General features: G+C 56.1%; 1 protein-coding gene across 1 annotated transcript in view; it reads left to right on the top strand.

Annotated features, from left to right (window-relative positions):
• Positions 1 to 18,947, top strand: part of KCNK9 (potassium two pore domain channel subfamily K member 9) — a 98,459-nt gene extending 79,512 nt beyond the window's left edge. The window contains exon 2 of the mRNA XM_037802969.1: positions 17,806 to 18,947. Within this exon, the coding sequence (XP_037658897.1) occupies positions 17,806 to 18,647 (842 nt within the window). The 3' untranslated portion in view covers positions 18,648 to 18,947. The remainder of the gene's footprint in view (positions 1 to 17,805) is intronic.
• Positions 18,948 to 19,397: the final 450 nt, after the last annotated feature.

Here is a 19,397-nt window from a genome sequence, read left to right as displayed (position 1 = left end):
CTGTCCACACTGCACAGCCCCTGGAAATCCATGACATTCTGCCTCACCCCCCACCCAGAAGCTCGTGCTAGAGCTGCCCGGCAGCCAGAGTGGTTTCTATAGTGCAGATCCCAGGGCCCGTTCCCAGTACAGGCCTGGAAACCTGCATTCCGACCAGCACCCTGTTGATTCCAGTCAACGGTCTTTGGGAAACACTGACCCAGGGCAAGCAGGAGTGGTTGGTGCCTTAAAAGGAAAGACCCTGCAATTTTGCAGACAGGCACGAGGGCACAGGCGTGGCCGGTTTGGGAGAGGGACTGAGACAGGCTGATGGAGGCTACTGTTGGCACATCCATGCTGGGTTCAGGGCTGAGCCCTTTACGCACGACGCCCGCCTCACAGAGCCCTGGTGAGACACGAGGGATTCTGCTTCCCTTTAACAGGCAAAGAAACCGAGGGTCGCGGAGGCTGGGAGATTTGCTCACAGCCCCACGACCAGCGCGAGAGCTGGGAACCCAGCCTTTCAGACTGGTCAGTGCAGTGCTCCATCGACCGTCGTCTTCATCTGGGTAGAAAGCGTAGGAAACGCTCTCATGCTAACTACACATGGCTGAACTAGCTTCTCCAGCAGATCACGCTTGGAAGGATAGGGTGTGATGTGGGCACAGGGAGCAGGGAGGGGGTTCAGGCTCCACTAACACCTGTTGAGGGTCTGCTGTGTGCTTCAGCTCTGTGATCTCGTCACGTCATCCGTGGTGCTCTGAGGAAGAAGTTTAATCATAAGTGGTGTTCTTACTGTTGTTGGTTTTAGCATCAACACAGTGATTTCTATATACCTGGTGCCATTTAATCAGGGTGCAAGTGCTTTGCAAGATCGGCTCGTTTATCCCTCACGGCTACCCCAGGTGGCAGGACTGATCTTGTTCCAAGCTACAGAGGGGAAACTGAGTCCCAGAGAGGCCCTGAACCCAGGGCTCCTGACCCAGCCTGAATCCAGTGCCCAGCCTGTCCCCTGAAGGCCGTAGGTGGCCTCTGAGCAGCACCTGTTGGTCCCCAGGGGTGTGCCATGCAGCCAGACGGGGTGCTCACCTGCGGCAGCTGCAGAAGCTGAGCTGGTCCTCATTTCCCCAGGGGCCGAGGCCTTTTCCAGGAGTGGGGTGGGGTCTTTCTCGGAGGCGAGCATGTCCACGGGGGGTGCTGCTCTGCTCATCCCTGTGGGATGGGGCTGCCCTCTCGGAGGCAGCCCCCTTGGGCCGAGGTGGAGTCTCCCTGTCCTGCCCAGGTGGCTCCCCGATGCTCAGCCACTAGCAAGACAGGTGCAGGGCCTTCTCGCGGTCCAAGGCCATCCCTCTCCCGCAGACAGCTGGGCAGCGGCTTTAATGAACAGGGCTCCGTGGCCCTGGATCGATGAACTGGGGCCAGCTCCTGCTAGTAACAGCTTCCTCCCGCAGGGACGGAGGCTCCTGGGCTGGCTTTTCTCCAAGGGTGCAGACGGGTGGACGGGCACCTGCCCTTCCCCTCGGCTGCTGAGCCGGGGCTGGAGCTCCCACCGAGAGCCGGATGCTGGGCTGGGGGCTCGGCGTGGGGGACCCTGGGTGGCCTCAGCTGGGAGCGGAGCATGTCGGGGACCTGCCCGAGAGCTGTTCTCTCTCCCGACCCATCTGAGGGCCTCGCATGCATGGCTCCCTCTGCTGATGGGGCAGTTGGCCAAAAGCCTTTACAGCAGTTCCCATCGTCATCTTCGTTGTCATCATTGTGCTTTCCCCCTCCCGAGACATGAGGCAGGAGCCCCTGCCCCCAGGCTGCTGCCCATTCCCAAGAAGGGAGGCGCACGCTCTGGGGGTGTCGCGAGCCATTCCCCTCCACCTCTGCACCCCCATCTGCCTCTTCGCTGCCTCCCTCCGTCCTGCCCTGACCTCCTTCCCCGGCCCTGTCACGGCCCCCTCCCCAAAGCCGGCCGGGATTGGAAGGGGGCTCAGCTCCCACCGCGCGGTGAGCACGGCACAGTCACGGGGGAAGCTGGGCCCTGCCCAGGGAGCGGGGTCTGGCACCGTCTGGGTTTGATCTCGCTCTATCATGCCACCCCGAGCCTCCGTTAAAAATAATTCCTGTAGGGTAATTGTACCTCTGGGAGGTCCTTTAACACTGGGAACAGGGCCCAGAATTTGGTGAACATTTGATGTGCACTTCATGGTTTTCCTTTTTTCATTTATTCATTTGGTTAACAAATTTTTATCAAGGTCCTACCGTGTGCCAGGCAGTGGGGAGATCTACAGCTGTGAGTGAAACAGGCTCTGGAGCCTCTGTGATGGGCACTGCTTGTCCCCACCTGTCCCTACCTGCCCCTTATCCACCAGGGTGTCTCTGTAGTGGGGAAATGATCGGATGGTGACTGGGCCGTCCATTACAGGTGCCTGCATGTTTATCCATCGCCTCCTGTTTTCTGGACAAAGCCCCTGGAAGTTCTTTGCAAAACCCCAGTCCCACGCAGAGCAGAAGGGCAGGCCTGGCACGGGCTGGGCACGCCTTGGCAGATTTCCTTCTTCATAATCTACCTACCTCCCACCCCTTCACCTGAGGCTCCCATTTACTGGTGAGAGAAAAACCAAAGGGAGCCTTCATCCGTCCGTCACCGGGCAGAGCCACCTGCGAGTGCCAGGCTTGGCCCTGGGATTTGGAAGCCACCTGGAGCCAGTGCCCACCTTTGAGGCTTTCCCGCTGCTCTGGAAGGACAGAGGTGTCAGCCAGGCCCCCCGGGGGAGAGGCGCCCCTCCATGCAGATAACCCTGAGGCTTCCTTAGAGGGGCCCTTTCCAGAGGGGGGAGGGTGTGGGAAACTCGGGGTGGCGCTGTCCGGGGGCCAGGAACAGTGGACGGCGCTGAGGGCCCCAGGGCTGAGGGCGCCAGGGATGGGCAGGTCCGGAGGGCACAGGGCAGCCGCGGAGGCCTCCAGACCTGGAGGAGAGGGGAGTTTACCCGTAAGGCAGGGGGCTGCAGTCGGGTGGCCGTGGGTTGCCTCGCTGAGGCTTCCGGGCCTCTGGCCTCTCTGCAAAGGGGCCACACACCCAAGGAGTAAGTGAGCAGAGCGCGTGGTGGCCGCCCCTTCAGAAGGTCCCATCCTGCTGCCTCGGGCCTGGCCCTTGTTTGAACTCAAGACCCCCAGCCTAAGGAAACCAAAACCTAGGACGCCTTGACTCAGCCCGGGGTCCACGCTGCTGAGAAGTCCCAGCCCAAGGCCAAAGGACGAAGGACATGCCCTGGCAGGCAGCACGGCACATGCCAAGGCCCGTGAAGCGGAAGTGAGAATCCTCTTATGCCTGTGATGAGCCCATTTACTACATGCGCAGGGCTTCTTGGAAACCAAGAGGCAAAACCAAAGAGGCCTCTGGTGTTTAGGGGTCCCATGCCAGGTGCAGGGACTGGGAGCAGCCCCTGGTGTTTAGGGGGCCGGTGCCAGGGGCTTTGTGTCTGCCGTCGTCCTCTAAGGCTCACAGCAAGCCTTGCAGGAAGGTGCCGTTTTCCTTCGGGTCTCCAGGGCAGCAGAGGGCACGAGGTACCGAGGCAGTGTTCCCGAGGTCGCACGGGGGAAGAGGGAGTCGGCTGGGCTGGCGTGGCTCTCCGCAGCCTCAGAGCTCCTTGGATTGCTGTTATGTCAGGGGGGTCTGGGAGAGCCTGGGGTGTGAGTGTATCTGCATTTGCACGTGTGCACCTGTCGTCTGTGTGTGTGCACCTGTCTGTGCATGCATGTGTGTGTCCATGTGCCTCTTTGTGTGTGTTTTCCCACAGGCACTGGCTGCAGCCTGTTTAGAAGGAGCATTGCACAGGGTAGTTGTACAGCAATAGGGGACTGCCATGTGCAAACTGTCCTTGGGCAAATGGCTCGGCTTCAGTCACTGGCTCCTCTTGACTCCAGGAGGGTGGTGGTGGTATTATCCTCATTTTCCCAACAAGGGAACTGAGGCAGAGAAATGCTACGTGCCCAGTGTTGTTTTAAGCTTTTGACCAGCATTTGCATTTGTTGTGTGTTTACACTAAATCAAGGAGAGAATGGGGCCTCTGATATTCTTTGATTTATCCTGCATGTTTTCTTTTACTCCCCAACAAAATCAGGCCACACATACACCCAGGCCAAGTATGTGTGTGTGCATGAGTGTGTGCATGTATGTGAAGTGTGTGCACGTGTGTGCATGTGTGTGCACAGAGGGCCGGTCAGCATCAGGCAGCAGCTGCCCTCTTCAGTCAGAGCCTGACGGCTACGTCCCAGGCTGGGCCTCACTGCCGATGGGACGCTCCCAAGATCACAGGCTGCTCGAAGGGCTTGTCAACTGTCCGTATTTCTACCCAGGAAGGGGTTTTTCAGGGGATTTTGTTGCTATGCCAGAAAAACTACAGGTGGGTGATGAGAGCCTGTACACATTTGCTCTTTAAGCTCAACTTCTATGCTGGTAAATAATAGTATTTATCAAGCACTTCTTATGAGCTAAATGCATAGCAGATCCATTCCTAAATACCAGTGGCCTAATAAATGAGTCACTTTTTCTCTTGTGTCAGTGTCCGCTGCAGGCCAGCAGGCTGGTGATCCCTGCAGACATTCAGGGGTCCAGTGTCTTAAGCACTGGAGATTCCGCCTGCCCCTCAGATCCCAGAGCCTCTCCATCCTCAGGTTGGGGGGAGCAGGTTTTTAGGAGCCAGGCCTGGAGCAGCGGCCCAGCACTCTGGCCGACCCTAAGTCAGTCAGCCATGTCTCCTGGAAGGGGACGCGGGGCCCAGCTGTGACCAGGAGCAGGGGCAGGTCATGTGCACGGGTGGACGCTGGCACTGTCTGCCAGAAACCACCTCTTCTGTTGCTTCTTGTCTCTCCAAACAAGTCCCTCGAAGCAAGGCTGTTCCCATCAGACTCAGGCATGAAGCTATTGCGAAGATCAAATGAGTTTGATAGAATAGCCCAGAGGACAGCTTTGGAAGCCCTAAGGCCAGAAAAACATCGCCCCCATCAGCAGTTGCAGGCCTCCCTTCCCTCCAGACGCCGTCCTTCTCTGCGGGAGGTTCGCGGTCCTGAGTGCCAGCCCAGGCCCCACCCAAGACCTCCTGCCTTGGAACCTGCATTTTAACAGGGCCCTGGTGATCCGTGTGTTGGGGAAGCACAGACACCACTTTTTGCCATTATTCCAGCTAACTAGGCCTCCCAGGAGGCGGTGGGTTTTATAGTTGGTCATTTTGAACTCTAAATGCACCCTGCCTGCTCCCCCCGCCACGTTTGAGTCACCATTTCACAAGTAAGGTCCAGGGGGCTTGGCTTCAGGCCTCCGAACTCCATGTTGCTTAAACCTCTGTGTGTCCAGAGCTCCTTTCCACGTCACACGAAGAGAACCTTCCTAGAGAAGGTGGCCTTTGAACTGGGCCCTGGAAGAGGGTAGAGCCCAGGCCAGTGGGGGTGTAGACGGCTGCCAGGCGGGAGGGAGAACCCGGGCCAAGCCAGAGGATGAGGAAAGCCGGGCCCCAGAGGGCATGGTAAGCTGGTTTCAGGACTCTGTCTGCACTTACTCGACTGCCTTTAATTCTGCCTGCCTGCTGTCAGGTGCACTGAAGTTACATAACCCTAAAAGGGCTCTCCACGGCAAACAGAAACAATGCATGAGTTTTTAAATTTTCAAGTTGGTTTTTCTTTTTTTAAAAAGAATGTGTAAATTATTACTCAATGAGTGTACCTTTGGTGCCTAGCTTGATTTTTAAATTGTCTTAATCTACTGTGAGTTTAGTTTTATATTATTTTTTCCTATGAACTTAATTTTGTAATTTCCATTTGTTTCTCCCCATTTTTCATAGTTATGGTGGGGCGGGGAGATTTATGTATTGAGGTTGGGGGGATAGAAGACTAGAATGGAAGAGATAGAGGAGAATTCTATTTGAAAGGGATGGAGGAGACCAGAAGGAAATACTGGCTTCTTTCAAGTTCCTCGAGAAACTGGAAGGTTCTGGCCCCAGGTTGACAGATGGGGAGTGGCTGAGAGTGGGGAAGGGGGACGGGAACCCAGATCAGTCTGCCTTGGCTTTGAGGCTTAGAAAGCATACTCCGGCCAAGATTCCAGGGCATTTTCTCATCCATGAGACAGAGCTATCACTTACCTCGCAGAGGGTATTCCCCCAGGAGTGAAATGCGATGAACGTGAAATACTCATTTTAGCTCTGTTCCTGGCACGGAGTGAGCCCTGCATAAAGGGTGGTTGTCATTATCGTTGTATTTCATCGATTGTAAGCTGCCACTGGCTGATGGTAGCTTCAGGGAGGAAGCTCCCCACCTGGCCCGTGCCCTCCGTGGGACAGCAGGTGGCTTTTTCTCTGGCTCTCCTTGGCTCGGGCGTCCCTGGGAAGGGGCGCGGGGCGCTGGCGCCACCAGCGCGGCCCGATTCCTGTCCCTGCAGGTGCCCGAGCGGCCGCCAGAGGGTGCGCGCGCCTTGGGTGCGGGTCTCCCCGGCGAGGGGCCCGCGGCCGCGCCTCTAACCGCCCGTGCGGCCCGTCGGGCCCCTGGCAGCATCGTGTAGGAACCTCTAAGGGAGCAATCTGCGGTGGTGGGTGGGGCCTCCCTCCGCTTGCAGGGTGCGGGCCCCTCTGCGAGGCGGGCGGCCGGGAAGGCTGAGCCCCGCGAGAGCCCCGATCCAGCCCGAGCTCGGTCTCGCCGGGCCGGGGGCGCCGTGACGTGGGGCGGGCGCTGCCGCGGGGGACGGGGGTGCCGAACCCGCGGGCGGTGGCACCGGCCCTGCACCCCCCCACCCCCCGGAGAAGACCCGCAGGGTGGGGGCGGGGCTCCCCCCCCCCCGCGCCCCCGCGCAGCCCCTCCCTGGGTGGGCGCCCATTGCCCCCCGGCCCGGGCGCGGTGACCGCTGCCCCCCTGACGCATCTCAGCCCCCAGCGGGGTTCACTCGCCCACCCGGCCGGGTCACCCAGACCCAAGGGGGGGCCCAGGGAGGGGCAGGAGCCAACGTGTCGTGAGGGCGGCGGGGGCGCAGCGCCTTCGGGAAAATGGGGGCGACAGCACCCCACTTAGCATCCCCACGCGATCCTTGAAACCAGGAGGAAACCGGGGCCCGGGCGGTGAAGCCACAGAGCCGGAAGGCGGCGGCGCTGGCGCCCGGACCCGGGGTTCTGGAGCGCACTCCCCGCGAGCCCCGGAACCGGAGGGATGGAGCGCCCAGAGCGACCTCGGGGCCGGACAGGGGTGGGGGTGGCGGCTGGCGAGGTCCCGGTGGGGTCCTCGCGGGCCTCCGGGGGGAGGGAGGACCACAGGCCCGGCCCTAGCCGTTGTCAGACACGTGTGCTTTGCCAGCTTGATTTTTTAAAATATTACTCATAGATACCTCTTCCCCCCTTAAGAAATACGATGAAGGGAAACCAGAACAGAACTGGATTCTGTTTGGAAATTAATAAAAAAACATATAGGGGGATTGCTCTTTCATTAAATAACACCGAATCTGCCAGATTTTCCTCCAGAGGACACCACGTGCCAGACCACGAGTAAGCAAGTCAGGAAGCCTCCGGGGTGGCCGGGAGAAGAGCCGAGGGCTTGGGAAGTGGAATCCGAGCATCCGCGGGACTGGAGGGCCAGCTCGGCCACACGTACCCTGCCTGTGGTCCCCGCTCAGAGCCTGCCCCCCACCAGCAGCTCTCCTGTGAGGTGGGGTCATGGATCCCGGGGGTCGAGTCCTCGCCAGGATAGTGGAAGGGGACTCCGTCTACACAGGATGCGGCCTCTCTCTGTGCATCTGTGAAATGGACCTGCTGCAGGTTCTCACCCCAGTGGCCCCCAGCGTGGGAGGGAAGCAGCAAGCACCCGCAGGCTGTGGCCTTGCCTGGAGGGAGGGTGGCGGCCTTGTGGGGAGGCCTCCCACCGACCTCCATTTGCCGCCCACCCGCTTTCTGCCCCCTCCTGCTCTCTGTTGTCTCCTGCGGCCGTTCTCTCCCTTCGCGCTTTCCTCCATTTCTGGAACCTAGCACCCTCTATTTCACACAAACAGATGGTCGGTTTTGTCTTATTTTGTTTGGCCTGTGCAATGTTTTAAAATTTTTAATTAGACACCAATTAGATCCCACATTTTAAAAACATATATTTCTAGCTTCTCTTTAAAAATCAGAAATTGGGCCTCCCTGGCCCCACTGTCCGGGGCAGCAGCTGCTCTTTTAGAAGACCTGGCTCTGCTGTTGGCTGCTGTCTGCCCAGAAGCAGGGTTCACATCACCAGCCCATCTCCCTTTGGAAAGATCCAAGGGGCTTGTAAGGGAGACCATGCGAGATGGAGGGATGTGCAAATCGTGAAGCACTTGGTGTCAATACAAAATTGTGTTTCATAATTTGTAATCATGCTAAGGTATTAAGGCATGTACTCTGGGGTTGAATGTGGGTCAGTTGTAATCAAAACATCAGAAGATTTTGGGGAGGCAGAATGGATCATCTGTGAGTGAGACTGGCTCTGGGCTGGGCTGAGATGCAGAGAGTGCAACAATTTTCCTAGTACTACTTCCCCCGTCCCTCAGATCAGGGACATTCTTCTCTGTGGGTGGACTCTGTTTCATGGTGGCAAGATGACTGCAGCGGCTCCGGCCCTCTCACCCTGTCACCCTTCAAATCTGGAGGGAAAGAACAAAAGCCTTTATCCCAGCAACCCCTGCAAAAAGCCTCACTGGCCCAGGGCTAGTCAGTGCCTACAAGAAGCATCACTCTCCTCTCAGGGACTGAGTATGAGATGTCAAGATAAGCCCAAGCACATGGGCCGGGGATGGTGGAACAGCTGCTATCCCAGAAGAAATCAGGGTTCTGCTACATTGCAAGAAGGGCAGCTTGATTTCAGGCAGCCAAAAAATTGATACCCCTTACAGATAAAATAATGAGTATGGAAAAGCTTTGTAAACTGCAAAGTTCTGAATAACTGGAAGGGACTGCTTCATTTCTTATCCCCTTTTACAGAAGAGAAAGTCAAGGCTTGGAGAGATTGGGTGGCTCGCCCATGATCACGGGTGGTAAATGGGAGATGGAGCCAATGTAGACCTTGGGATGTGCCGAGTCCCTCCCAGGGTTTCCTTCGCCATAACCAAGAAACTCCTAAGGAGCCCTCCTGCCTGCCCCTGCCCCCACAGGGGCATGACTCATCTTCCTTCTTAGTGTTTGCAGACACTTGGGTCTCTTAATAATCACGTCAAGCTCCTTTGGGGCCTTGAGCAGGACAAAGGCTCGTGGGAGGATGAGTGGGACGTTTGTTGAAGGCTCACATGGGGAAGCAGCCAGAAAGCAGGGGGCGGGAGTGCCTAGGGGGCAGCTCCCCTCTCCAGCAGGCCCCTTCTCAAAGCCACCTGAGTCATTCTTTAATGGGATTTGTGCCTATTTTAATTCCTCCCAGCACAAGAACCTTGCATGTCCTTTATAAATACTTCATTCTCTTCCAGCAGCCAATTTCCTGATGCCCAGATGCTTGTGCTGTCCTTTCCTTCCCTGGCAGGGCAGGTTCTTCCCAGCCTGGGCAGCTGTGGCCTCCAGGAGAGAGACACAGCCACCCCTCCCTGACAGGGGGCTGGATCTGGCTGGCTTCACCTGGCCATGAACTTGAGAGATGAGAAAGAGGAGGCTGGGGAGGGGAGGTGACTGCCTATGGTCTCTAAGGGGCCAGAATTTGAAGCCGGGCTGGCCAGGGGCCATCCTCGTACCCCGTCGCTGCACAGGCTCCACGCGACTTCAGAGCCGGCTCAATCGCTTCTGGTACAGAAGTCAGGGCAGGCTTCAGGGAGGGCACCCCTTGAGCTGACCTTGAAAATGAGTGGGCTTTGGCCACCTGTAAATAGGGTAAAGTTCAGAGCAACCCCAAGTGGAAGGAATGGAGGGTGCACAGGCACAGAAGCAGGAGGGTGAAGGCCTCGTTCTCCACCTGCTCCCTGAATGTGCTCCACAAAGAGGGAAGCTTTGCAAACTGTGAAGTGCTGCGTAAACCCGGAAAGGTCCTTTATTGGCAGGTGTTGACAGGCCTAGATGGCCAGAAACAGAAGGGAGCCACAGCTAGTTCTTGAGCATTGGAGGGTCAGGGTTGGGGCTGGTCTTTGGTCCTCCCAGTTCAGGCTGCAGGTTCGCCTGGTAAAGTAGGGGGAGCCTGCCGGGCGCTCCAAGCATCTTTTAATCACATGCCGTTCCAGGCAGGAGCCAGGGCCTGGAAACTTCTCCCACCTGGGGGCTTTCACGGTGCTGGGAAATCTTGGAGCCGGTGGGGAGCCCAAGGCATCTTGTGAGCGAGCACTGCCTTCCGGCCAGGGCTGCTTCTATGGGGAGCTCCAGAGCCCAACAGAAAGGATTGGTTTTATTACCCTCCTTTTCTGCGTCTCTCTCCTCCAAGACGATGGAACGTATTCAGTTTTTCTTCTTTCCTTATCCAGCTGCAGCAGAGATGTGGGGGCCTCGTCCCTGCAAACTCTCCCCCAGCACCCAGCAGACAGACCCACTAAGTCTACTAAAGGGGCTGTAAAAATGGGGACAGATGAAGCAGTGTCTTGGGCAGAGCTGCCCCCAGCCTCTTCAGGCTTGGTGGGGGCTTGGGGAATTGGCCGGGACTTCCAGGCAGGCCCAGAGAGATGGGATCATTTGCCAGGAATGTAGCGCTCTAAAGCCAGGTGCCTCCTCAATACTGGGCACTGTGTTTCGCGGAGGTGGGTCAGAGTGGGCAGGTCGGCGCTGGGCAGAAAGCCTCATAGAGGTGCACAGTAGGGCCAGTGAGGGAGGCTCTGCGGAGAGCTCGGGAGGGGCCTGGAATCTGCCTGGAAGCAGACCCCCAGGAGGGCTGGTGGGCAGCACACAGGCCCCTGTGCAGCAAGGGGCTGCTTCTCAGAGCCAGAAGTGGCCAAACCAGCCAAGGGCAGCAGGGAGGGCAGGAAGGGCTTTCTAGGAGAGGCAGCGTTGGAGAAGAGGCCTCACCTGGCTGCTGGGAGAGGAAACAGCACCTGTGGAGACTTCCAGGAACAAGGCTTCTGCGGTTGGAGGGTGGCAGGAGAATGGGCAGTGCCCAGGGGTGGGGCTGGCAGGCTGGCGAGGGTGGGCTCCTGAGGGGCTGGGCTGGCAGGCGGGCATCCCCAGGAGTGGCCCCTCCTGCCAGTGGCTTGGCCCAAGGTGGAGAGGGTGGGGCATTGTCTGCAGGTGAGTGAGGGTGTGCACTCTGGATGGTGGCCCTGCTCTGGAGCACCCAACCTCCACCTGGGTCTGGGGACGGAAGGAGGTTTGGAGGGAGTGGGGCTGGCAGGTGTCCACCAGCCCCATGTGCCCAGAGGTTGTAGCTGAGTTCAGCGGCACACAGGGCTGGAAGCCTATACCCATATCCAATACCAGCTCCAACGAGGGCTTGGGTCAAAGGCTGCACTGCCCAGCTCCAGGTGAGGGCACAGCTAGGGGCAATATGACCCCCACGTCATTCTCGGCAGGGACCTGTGAGGGGTGATGAGTGAGTTCTCCTTCTGGCTCCGTCTTCCTCTGCTCTATGTCCTAGGTCCTATTTCACGGATGGGGAAACCGAGTCAACTCCCAGGGCACTCAGGTATGAGGGCAGAGTCCAGAGCTGGCCTTTCAAAGTGGGGTCTGTTCTTTCTACCATGAATCTCCCATTTCTGGCTTTGCAGTTTGGGAACACCGTCTCCGGCCTGCCGTGCGGGGTTGGGTATCCGCTCTCTCTGGGTCTCATTTTGCCCCCCTGATTCATGAGGAGGTTGTCTCAGCGATGCCAACTCTCCTCCAGGGTTCACTTCGTGCCTTCCCCCTCTTAACAAATAACATTTCAGCTCTTAGAACGTTCCGGCACCTCTGGGCTTAGCAAGTGGTGCCCTCCTGGAGGGTTGGTTTCATGCTCTGGAGGGTGGGGCTGGGCACAGGGTCTTCCTTTCGATTCTCTAAACCTCTTCGCTGCACAAACACGCAGTGCCTCTGCCCTCTCTCCACCCTGCCCCTCCCCCCAGCACTCTGAGGTGGGGGCTCAGGCCCCAGGCTCCTTTCTGCTGCCCTCTTTCTGGTGCCTGGGCCCTGATACCTGCTGACAAAACCAAATGGGCAGCAGAAATCTAAAAGAAGCTGAGGAATGGCTCAGCTCCCAGCAGAGGGAGCAGCCGGCGAACTCCACTCAGCTCTTCCCTTGGCGAACTCCTATTCATCTGTCAAAACTCTGAAGGTTCCTAGGAGCAGCAGCGCCTTCTCTGTGCTCCCTGGCACCCAGCATCTGCTCTGTGGTAGAACTTCCGACCGGGTGAAGCAGATGATGCAGACACTGTGTTTCTCCTTCCCCCAGCCTCTCCCCAGGAGCTCCTGGTCACTTCTTCATTCATCTCTGATTCTGCAGCAACTGGCGCAGGAGCTGGCACAGAGAAGCCCGAGTCGGTGTTAGATCTCAGGACCCCTCTTGTGTGCTCCCTCAGCCAAGCCCAGTTGCAGATCCTGAGGCCACTCTGACCTGGGCCCCACTTCCCTTCATGGGACTGAGGAGCCTTGAATCGGGTGTAAAAGGTGTGTCCTTGTTGGCCCCGGCCTTAAGCACTGGGAACCTATGAGCAACTTGGCGCAGTGCTGCTCAGCTCCCTCCTGTCACAGCCTGAGTGCACTGTAGGTGCTCAGCAAACATTGCAGGATGAAAGGCTGGGATGGGGCCTGGGTGCTCAGCAAACACTGCAGGATGAAAGGATGGGGTGGGGCCTGGGTGCTCAGCAAACACTGCCAGCTGAAAGTATGGGGCTGGGCCGTGGCAGTGGATGGGACGTTGGGGCGGTGCTGAGGGTGAGGGTGCCGATGCCGGCAGGGCTGGCAAAGTTGGGATGTGTAATCTCCTGAACCATCCCCTCTGGGTGACTCAGGCCCTGCAGCCCTGCCCAGAGCTGGTGTCAGGAAATCTCAGGAGGGGCATGTGGGGCGCAGCTGCTGTGTGCAGCACTGGGGGGCGGGAGGGAGTTTGAGGCAGTCCCTACAATCACCCACACGGCAGTGACTCCCCACCCCCCAGACCCCAGGCTTGGGGCCTGGCGCCCTGTGGCACCAAGCAGCCCACTGGGCACGCTGGAGCCTGGAGCCAGCAGGCCTCTGACATCCCCGTGGGGGTGGGCAGGGAGGCAATGTGCTGCCCCAGCGGCCGAGCAGTGGGTGCTGGCTGCACCTTCTGTGGGAAGACTTGGGTCTCAGCACTGTGGCCCTCGCTTTCCCCAGTTGGCAGGGCTCGGGATTGCCATTGTCATCTCGACACCATCACCTCCTGCAGGTTGGCTGTGAGCTGTGTATCTCCCTCTTTCCAACATGTTTTCCATCCATATTAAGGGAAACAGGGGGGCTTTCCTGAGGTCACAGGGCTAGCCTCCCTAGAACCCAAGGGTGCCATTCAGGGCTCCCTGGTTTCAAATCTCTCTTCTTTCCCCTGCACCTGCACCTCCTGAACCACTGGTACATCAATTTTAGAAGGCTCTTTGCCAAAAAGATGAATTATTCATGCACAATGATGAAAAGATGAGCGATCTGTAGTCCCAGATTGTTTTCCTGAAGACAAGGGGTGGGCTAGGCCGCCTTGCCTTCCAGGCTCCTGGCTTCCTGAGGTGGAGCCTCTGCCGGGCTCAGAGGTGGGGGAGGCCCCGGCTGCCAGGGATGCAGGTGGGTGGGAGCCTGGGGTCTTCGGGGGATGCAGCTCATGAGCACAAAGGACCCGTCGCCCCAGGTGGGTGGGAGACAGCAACCTGGTGACCCCCACCCCACCCTGTTGAGTGCTGGCTTATGCCAGCTCCGTGTGGACAGCCGGCTGGAGCCTCCTGGGAGGTTCTGCAGTGAGAGGAAAAGTTCTGTGGACTCCCTGTGCCATCCGCAGGTCCCCGTGCAGAGTCAATGCTCAGGGAATGTCTGAATGCATAACGAATGGAAAAGATGAATGGACGTGTCTTCCCACCCAGGGAGTCCTGCATTCATTAATCCATTCAAAGATGAGAAAACCGCAGTCACCGTCCTTCAGGAGCTGAGCTGATGCACAGGGTGTGGTGGGAAACCCAAGGACATGTGCCCACTCTCCTCTCCCGCGGATCTGGCACACGTGCATTTTGCTTGTTCTCTGCTGAGAACCGTGTACACATAACCCATAGATATTCTGCATGCTACTGAAATACAAATATGTACAGAAAGTCCCTGCAGATATACCTAAGTGTGGTATACACATCTGGTAACCCAAGCACCGTTCTGCATGTGCATGCACATATGCAGGTAAAAAAATTTAGTAGTGAACCTGTGGGTATACTGTATATGCTTGTCATGTGCTCATCTATATGTACTGTATGGTCTGGCTCCTCTATGTCCCAGGTGTATGTGCAGTTATTCTACACAAGATATACATATTGTTCATGCAGTTTCAGGGGTACACTCGTGTAGTCTGTAGTATCCGTAGAAGCCACATACTATGTGTTCCATAAAGATGCTCTGTGAATACGCTAAGTGCGTACCTGGTATTTGTAGATCTGTGTTGCACTCGTACAGTGGTAAGCGGACCCAGTGGGAATACGCATGGTATGTTAGTTAGGGTCTTTGCTGGAAACAGTACACTCAAATTGAGTAATCAATAAATAAGCTATTTACAAACTTCTTGAAAGTGTGGGCAGGGTCTAGGGGAAGCAACAGCGGAAGGTGCTGTACCCCAGGACTAGCAACAGGTGAGAGCTGTTACCATACCAGGGAAACCGTCACTGGGTCTTGTAGTGGGGAGCTCTTTGTGGAGAGCCAGCTAACAGGAGCTGTGGCTTCATTTCCAGGGACCTCATTTCCCCTCTTCTGCTCTCCTACCAGGGCTGGCCATTGGATGAACCCAACTGGACACCAGAGGGCAAAGGAACTCTGTGACATAGCTCGGGCAGGCCAGCCTCCCAGGGTTGAGGGCAGGGGGAGATGGGTGGAGAGTGGCTGTAGCTGGGCAAACTGAAGCTATCCACAACCTTCTTTTTCTGGGTTTTGCAAGTTGCAGCAGCTTGTCTCTCACTTTAGAGAGAACAGCCCCTTGCCTCAGACCACTGGACCCCTAGGAACTTCATTGACATGGGCAGGCCCCAAGCGTTGGTGGTGACCGTCTCCTGTACTCTCTCAGGCATGTGTCCTACTAACGAAGCATAATGTCATCAACGTAATGGACCAGTGAGAAGTGATGTGAGATGTCAAAATGACCAAGTTTGTCTGTGCTGTGGTGTAAGGGGCAGCAGGAGAACCAACCTGACCTGATCCGGGATGTTAAGGGCACACTGCTGTCCAGGTCACGTCCCCTCAAAAGCTGCTTCTGATCATCCTTACTCACAGGAACATTGGAAGGGAAGCCACTGGCACCTGATGTGCCATTTCTGATCCAGCAAATACTGTGTTGATTTCCTCCAATAAATACATCACATCCGGAGCTGTTAGCATCACCACCTTATTAAGTTCCAAACATCTACTGTTGTTCTCCAACACCCATCTGGCTTTTGCATCAACCACCCAGGTGACCTAAATGGGGATTCCCACCCACACATCTTTTATATTTACCTGCCTGTTTATCAAGATGTGCTGCATTCTCTCCTGAAGACCCAAGTTTCTACCTGGTATCATTTCCCTTCAGCCAGAAGAATTTCCTTTTGTATTTCTTGTCGTGCAGGTCTGTTGGTGTTGAACTCTCTTAGTTTTATTTATTATGAAAATATACTTATTTTGACTTCATTTTTGAAGGGTATTTGTCTCTGGAGATGGAATTTTGGGTTAATAGTGTTTTCTTTCAGTTCTTTATGATGTTATTCCACTGTTTCCTGACTTCCATTGTTCACAATGAAAAGTAAGTGGGTTATAAGTTGTGTTCTCCATATGTAATGTATTGTTTTTCTCTGTTTGGTTTTCAGAAATTTGACCAGGATGTGCCTAAATGTGGTTTTCTTTGTATTTAGCCTGCTTGGGGTTCACTGAGCTTCTGGAATCTGTACTGTATATCTTTCATCAAATTTGGTTAACCTGTGCTGTTATTTTCTCAATTTCTCTCTCTCTCTTTTTCTCCCCTCTCTTTCTTGGACACTAAGTACATGTACAGTGGACCCTTTGATATTGTCTTACAGACCCTGAGGCTTTTTTTCCCTCTCTGTTCTTCCGATTGGATAGTTTCTGTTGATTATCTGTTGCTTTCCTTTTCTGCTTTTCTCTTTCCCCACTTGATCTTTCCTGGCCTGAGTCCAATTCTGTCATGTCATTCACCCTCCTGGTAAGGCTGTGGGGCTTCTGAGGGGTTGGGGCTCAGTGCTGACTGGGGTGGTGGGGTGGAGGGCAGAGAGAACGAGAAGGCCTCCTGGGGGCAAGCGTGTGAAGTGACCTCTTCCGCAAGAGCATGGGCCTGTCAGGGAGGCTGTGGCATATATTCACACCGAGGGAGAGACCCAGGAGGTGGGGCCCTGGCAGGGGTTTGGGGCCGAAGCAGGCTGAGCAGGCTTGCAGTGGGGAGACGGAGGTGTGGTGAGGGGGAGGCCTGGGAGGCCCCTATGAGTACCAGGTCCTGGAACAGGTAGGTGCTCTTTCATCTCAGCAGATCCACACAGTGACCCCACCTGGGAAAGATTATTGCCTCATGTGACAAATAAAGAAATCTGGGCTTAGAACGGTTGCCTGGGGCCCAGAATAACTCAACTGCTTAAACGGCTGTGAGCCTGTGGCCTGGGGTAACATCGGGGAAACATTCAGTGTTGCAACACGATTTGAGGCATTAGGAAGCCTCGTTCATCCTCTGAGTTTCCAGTCCAAATACTGTCAACAATCCAGCTTTTTGGGGGTGTATCAGTCCCAGAATTTGAACTAGAATCAACTGAATCCCCTGTTCTTTCTGCCATATTGTTCTAGAACTATCCTGGAAGCTGGATGATGCTGGCAAGTAACTTACCTTTACAGTATCCTCATACTCACTGTGACTATGAGGAAATACAGGCTCAACCGTGCACAGTCATCATAGGTGATCATCGAAGTGACATGCTGTGACGTTGTATCAGGAGTTTCTAAAGCACTTACACACCTAAGGCATTTAGGGGTTGTGTGTTCCCTCTTTCCTAGCAAGGCTACGTTCAGACAACGGCACGAATTTATTCATTCCTTCATTAAGTAAATATTTTACCTGCCAGGTGTTGCTCTAGGTGGTGGGGATACATCAGTGAATGGAGCACCTGGCCTCAGATTTGATATTCCACTCTGCCTTAACCTCTCGAGATTCAGAGATGCCTGAAGGTCCTTCTTGGTGGCTGAAAACTGTGCAGATACCAGCTCTGAAGAAATCAAGTTACCTTGCTATTAAGTAACTAACCCAGCTCCCTCGCCAGCCGTGTTGGAATCATGATGCCTGTTTTACAGGATGGCTGGGTGGGAGTGAGGCACCATATGATACGCACAAGAGCCAGTGCCTACCATTCCCTGAGTATTTTTTCTCAATATCATTCTGGGGGTGGGGGAAGGGCATACTTAATTTTCTCTCTTGGGCTTGGTACTTTGAAGTGTCCTAAGAAGTGAATGATATGCTGTTTTATTTTTGGAAAACTTTGTGTTGTTCTAAGAAGAACATTGAAATGCCCCAGGGCCCTTCCAGCCCAGAACCGCACATGATTTTTCCATTGGTTTGCCCTGGTTCTTCTTTCCTTTCCCTTCAGGCTGTGAGCATGTCTCGGGCCCTGTCCCAGCTGAAAATCCCCTGAACCCCTCCCCACTGAAATGCCCCCAACCTCAGAGCCCCCCACACCCCCCAGCTGCCCCCCAACCCCAGACGTCACGTGGCCTCTCCTCACCGGCTCTCCCCTTCTTCTCTCCCTCCCGCCTCCAGGCTACGGGCACGCCGCTCCGGGCACTGACGCGGGCAAGGCCTTCTGCATGTTCTACGCGGTGCTGGGCATCCCGCTGACGCTCGTCATGTTCCAAAGCCTGGGCGAGCGGATGAACACCTTCGTGCGCTACCTGCTCAAGCGCATCAAGAAGTGCTGCGGCATGCGCAGCACGGACGTGTCCATGGAGAACATGGTGACCGTGGGCTTCTTCTCGTGCATGGGGACGCTCTGCATCGGGGCGGCTGCTTTCTCCCAGTGCGAGGAGTGGAGCTTCTTCCACGCCTACTACTACTGCTTCATCACGCTGACCACCATCGGCTTCGGGGACTACGTGGCCCTGCAGACCAAGGGGGCCCTGCAGAAGAAGCCGCTCTACGTGGCCTTCAGCTTCATGTACATCCTGGTGGGGCTGACGGTCATCGGGGCCTTCCTCAACCTGGTGGTCCTCAGGTTCCTGACCATGAACAGCGAGGACGAGCGGCGGGACGCCGAGGAGAGGGCGTCGCTGGCGGGCACCCGCAACAGCATGGTCATCCACATCCAGGAGGAGGCCCAGCCGGGCCGGCCCAGGTACAAGGCCGACATCACGGACCTGCGCTCGGTCTGCTCCTGCATGTGCTACCGGGCGCAGGACTGCGGCGGCCGCCCGGCTGCCCACCAGAACTCCTTCAGCGCCAAGCCCCAGCCCCCGTTCTTCCACTCCGTCTCGTATAAGATCGAGGAGATCTCGCCAAGCACACTGAAAAACAGCTTCTTCCCGTCGCCCATCAGCTCCGTCTCCCCCGGGTTACACAGCTTTACCGACAACCACAGGCTGATGCGGCGGCGGAGGTCCGTTTAGGGACAGAGGACAGGGAACGTCGTTCGTCGCGTCTGATGTTCAGTTCCACCGCCCCCACCCGTCTTTTCTTTTATTTATTTTCATTTATTATTCTTATTATTATTAATATTACCATCATCGTCATTTATTGTTGTTATTGTTGTCGTCACCTTTATTACTTTCTCTCCTTCCGTCCTTCTCGGTTTCATTTCTTCCCCACCTCTCCAGCGAGACAGAGCAGGCCAAAGGGGAAATAAAGGCCCATCATCCTCTGAAACTCGCAGCCGAGCATGAAGCATGGATTCCTCCTTCCCAGCGAAGTATGCCTTACTTTCCTGCCCCCGACCTGCCCCCTCTCTGGGGCAGCTTTCCCAGGATAGATGTGCAACCGAGACGGCCAAGACTGACCGAGAGGACGCCGAGCCCAAAGCTGCACGCCCAGCCGAGCCCCTCTGAGCGCCTGCCCGCAGAGGTGGCGTGCCCTGGCACCTTTCTCTTCCTCCTCACCGTGTGGATGGCTGTGTGTGTGTGTACACCTGTGCACGTGTGGGGTCTGAGTGTGTGCGTGTGCACATGTGTGCATGTGTATGGTGGGTGTGTGCACAAATGTGCACATGTGTGGGTGTGTGTGCGTGCATGCACTTGCTAGCCCACACTCGGGTGTGCTTTTGTGCATGTGTGTACCATGGGACAAAACAGAAAGGATCAGGTATTCATTTTTGTTTTCCATCACACAGTTTTGTTAATGGCCTGCTTTTGGCTGCTTCCAAA

The sequence above is a fragment of the Choloepus didactylus genome, chromosome 14, assembly GCF_015220235.1.
Source record: "Choloepus didactylus isolate mChoDid1 chromosome 14, mChoDid1.pri, whole genome shotgun sequence".
NCBI classification, from domain to species: domain Eukaryota; kingdom Metazoa; phylum Chordata; class Mammalia; order Pilosa; family Megalonychidae; genus Choloepus; species Choloepus didactylus.
This window is presented reverse-complemented; position numbering and strand designations above follow the sequence as displayed.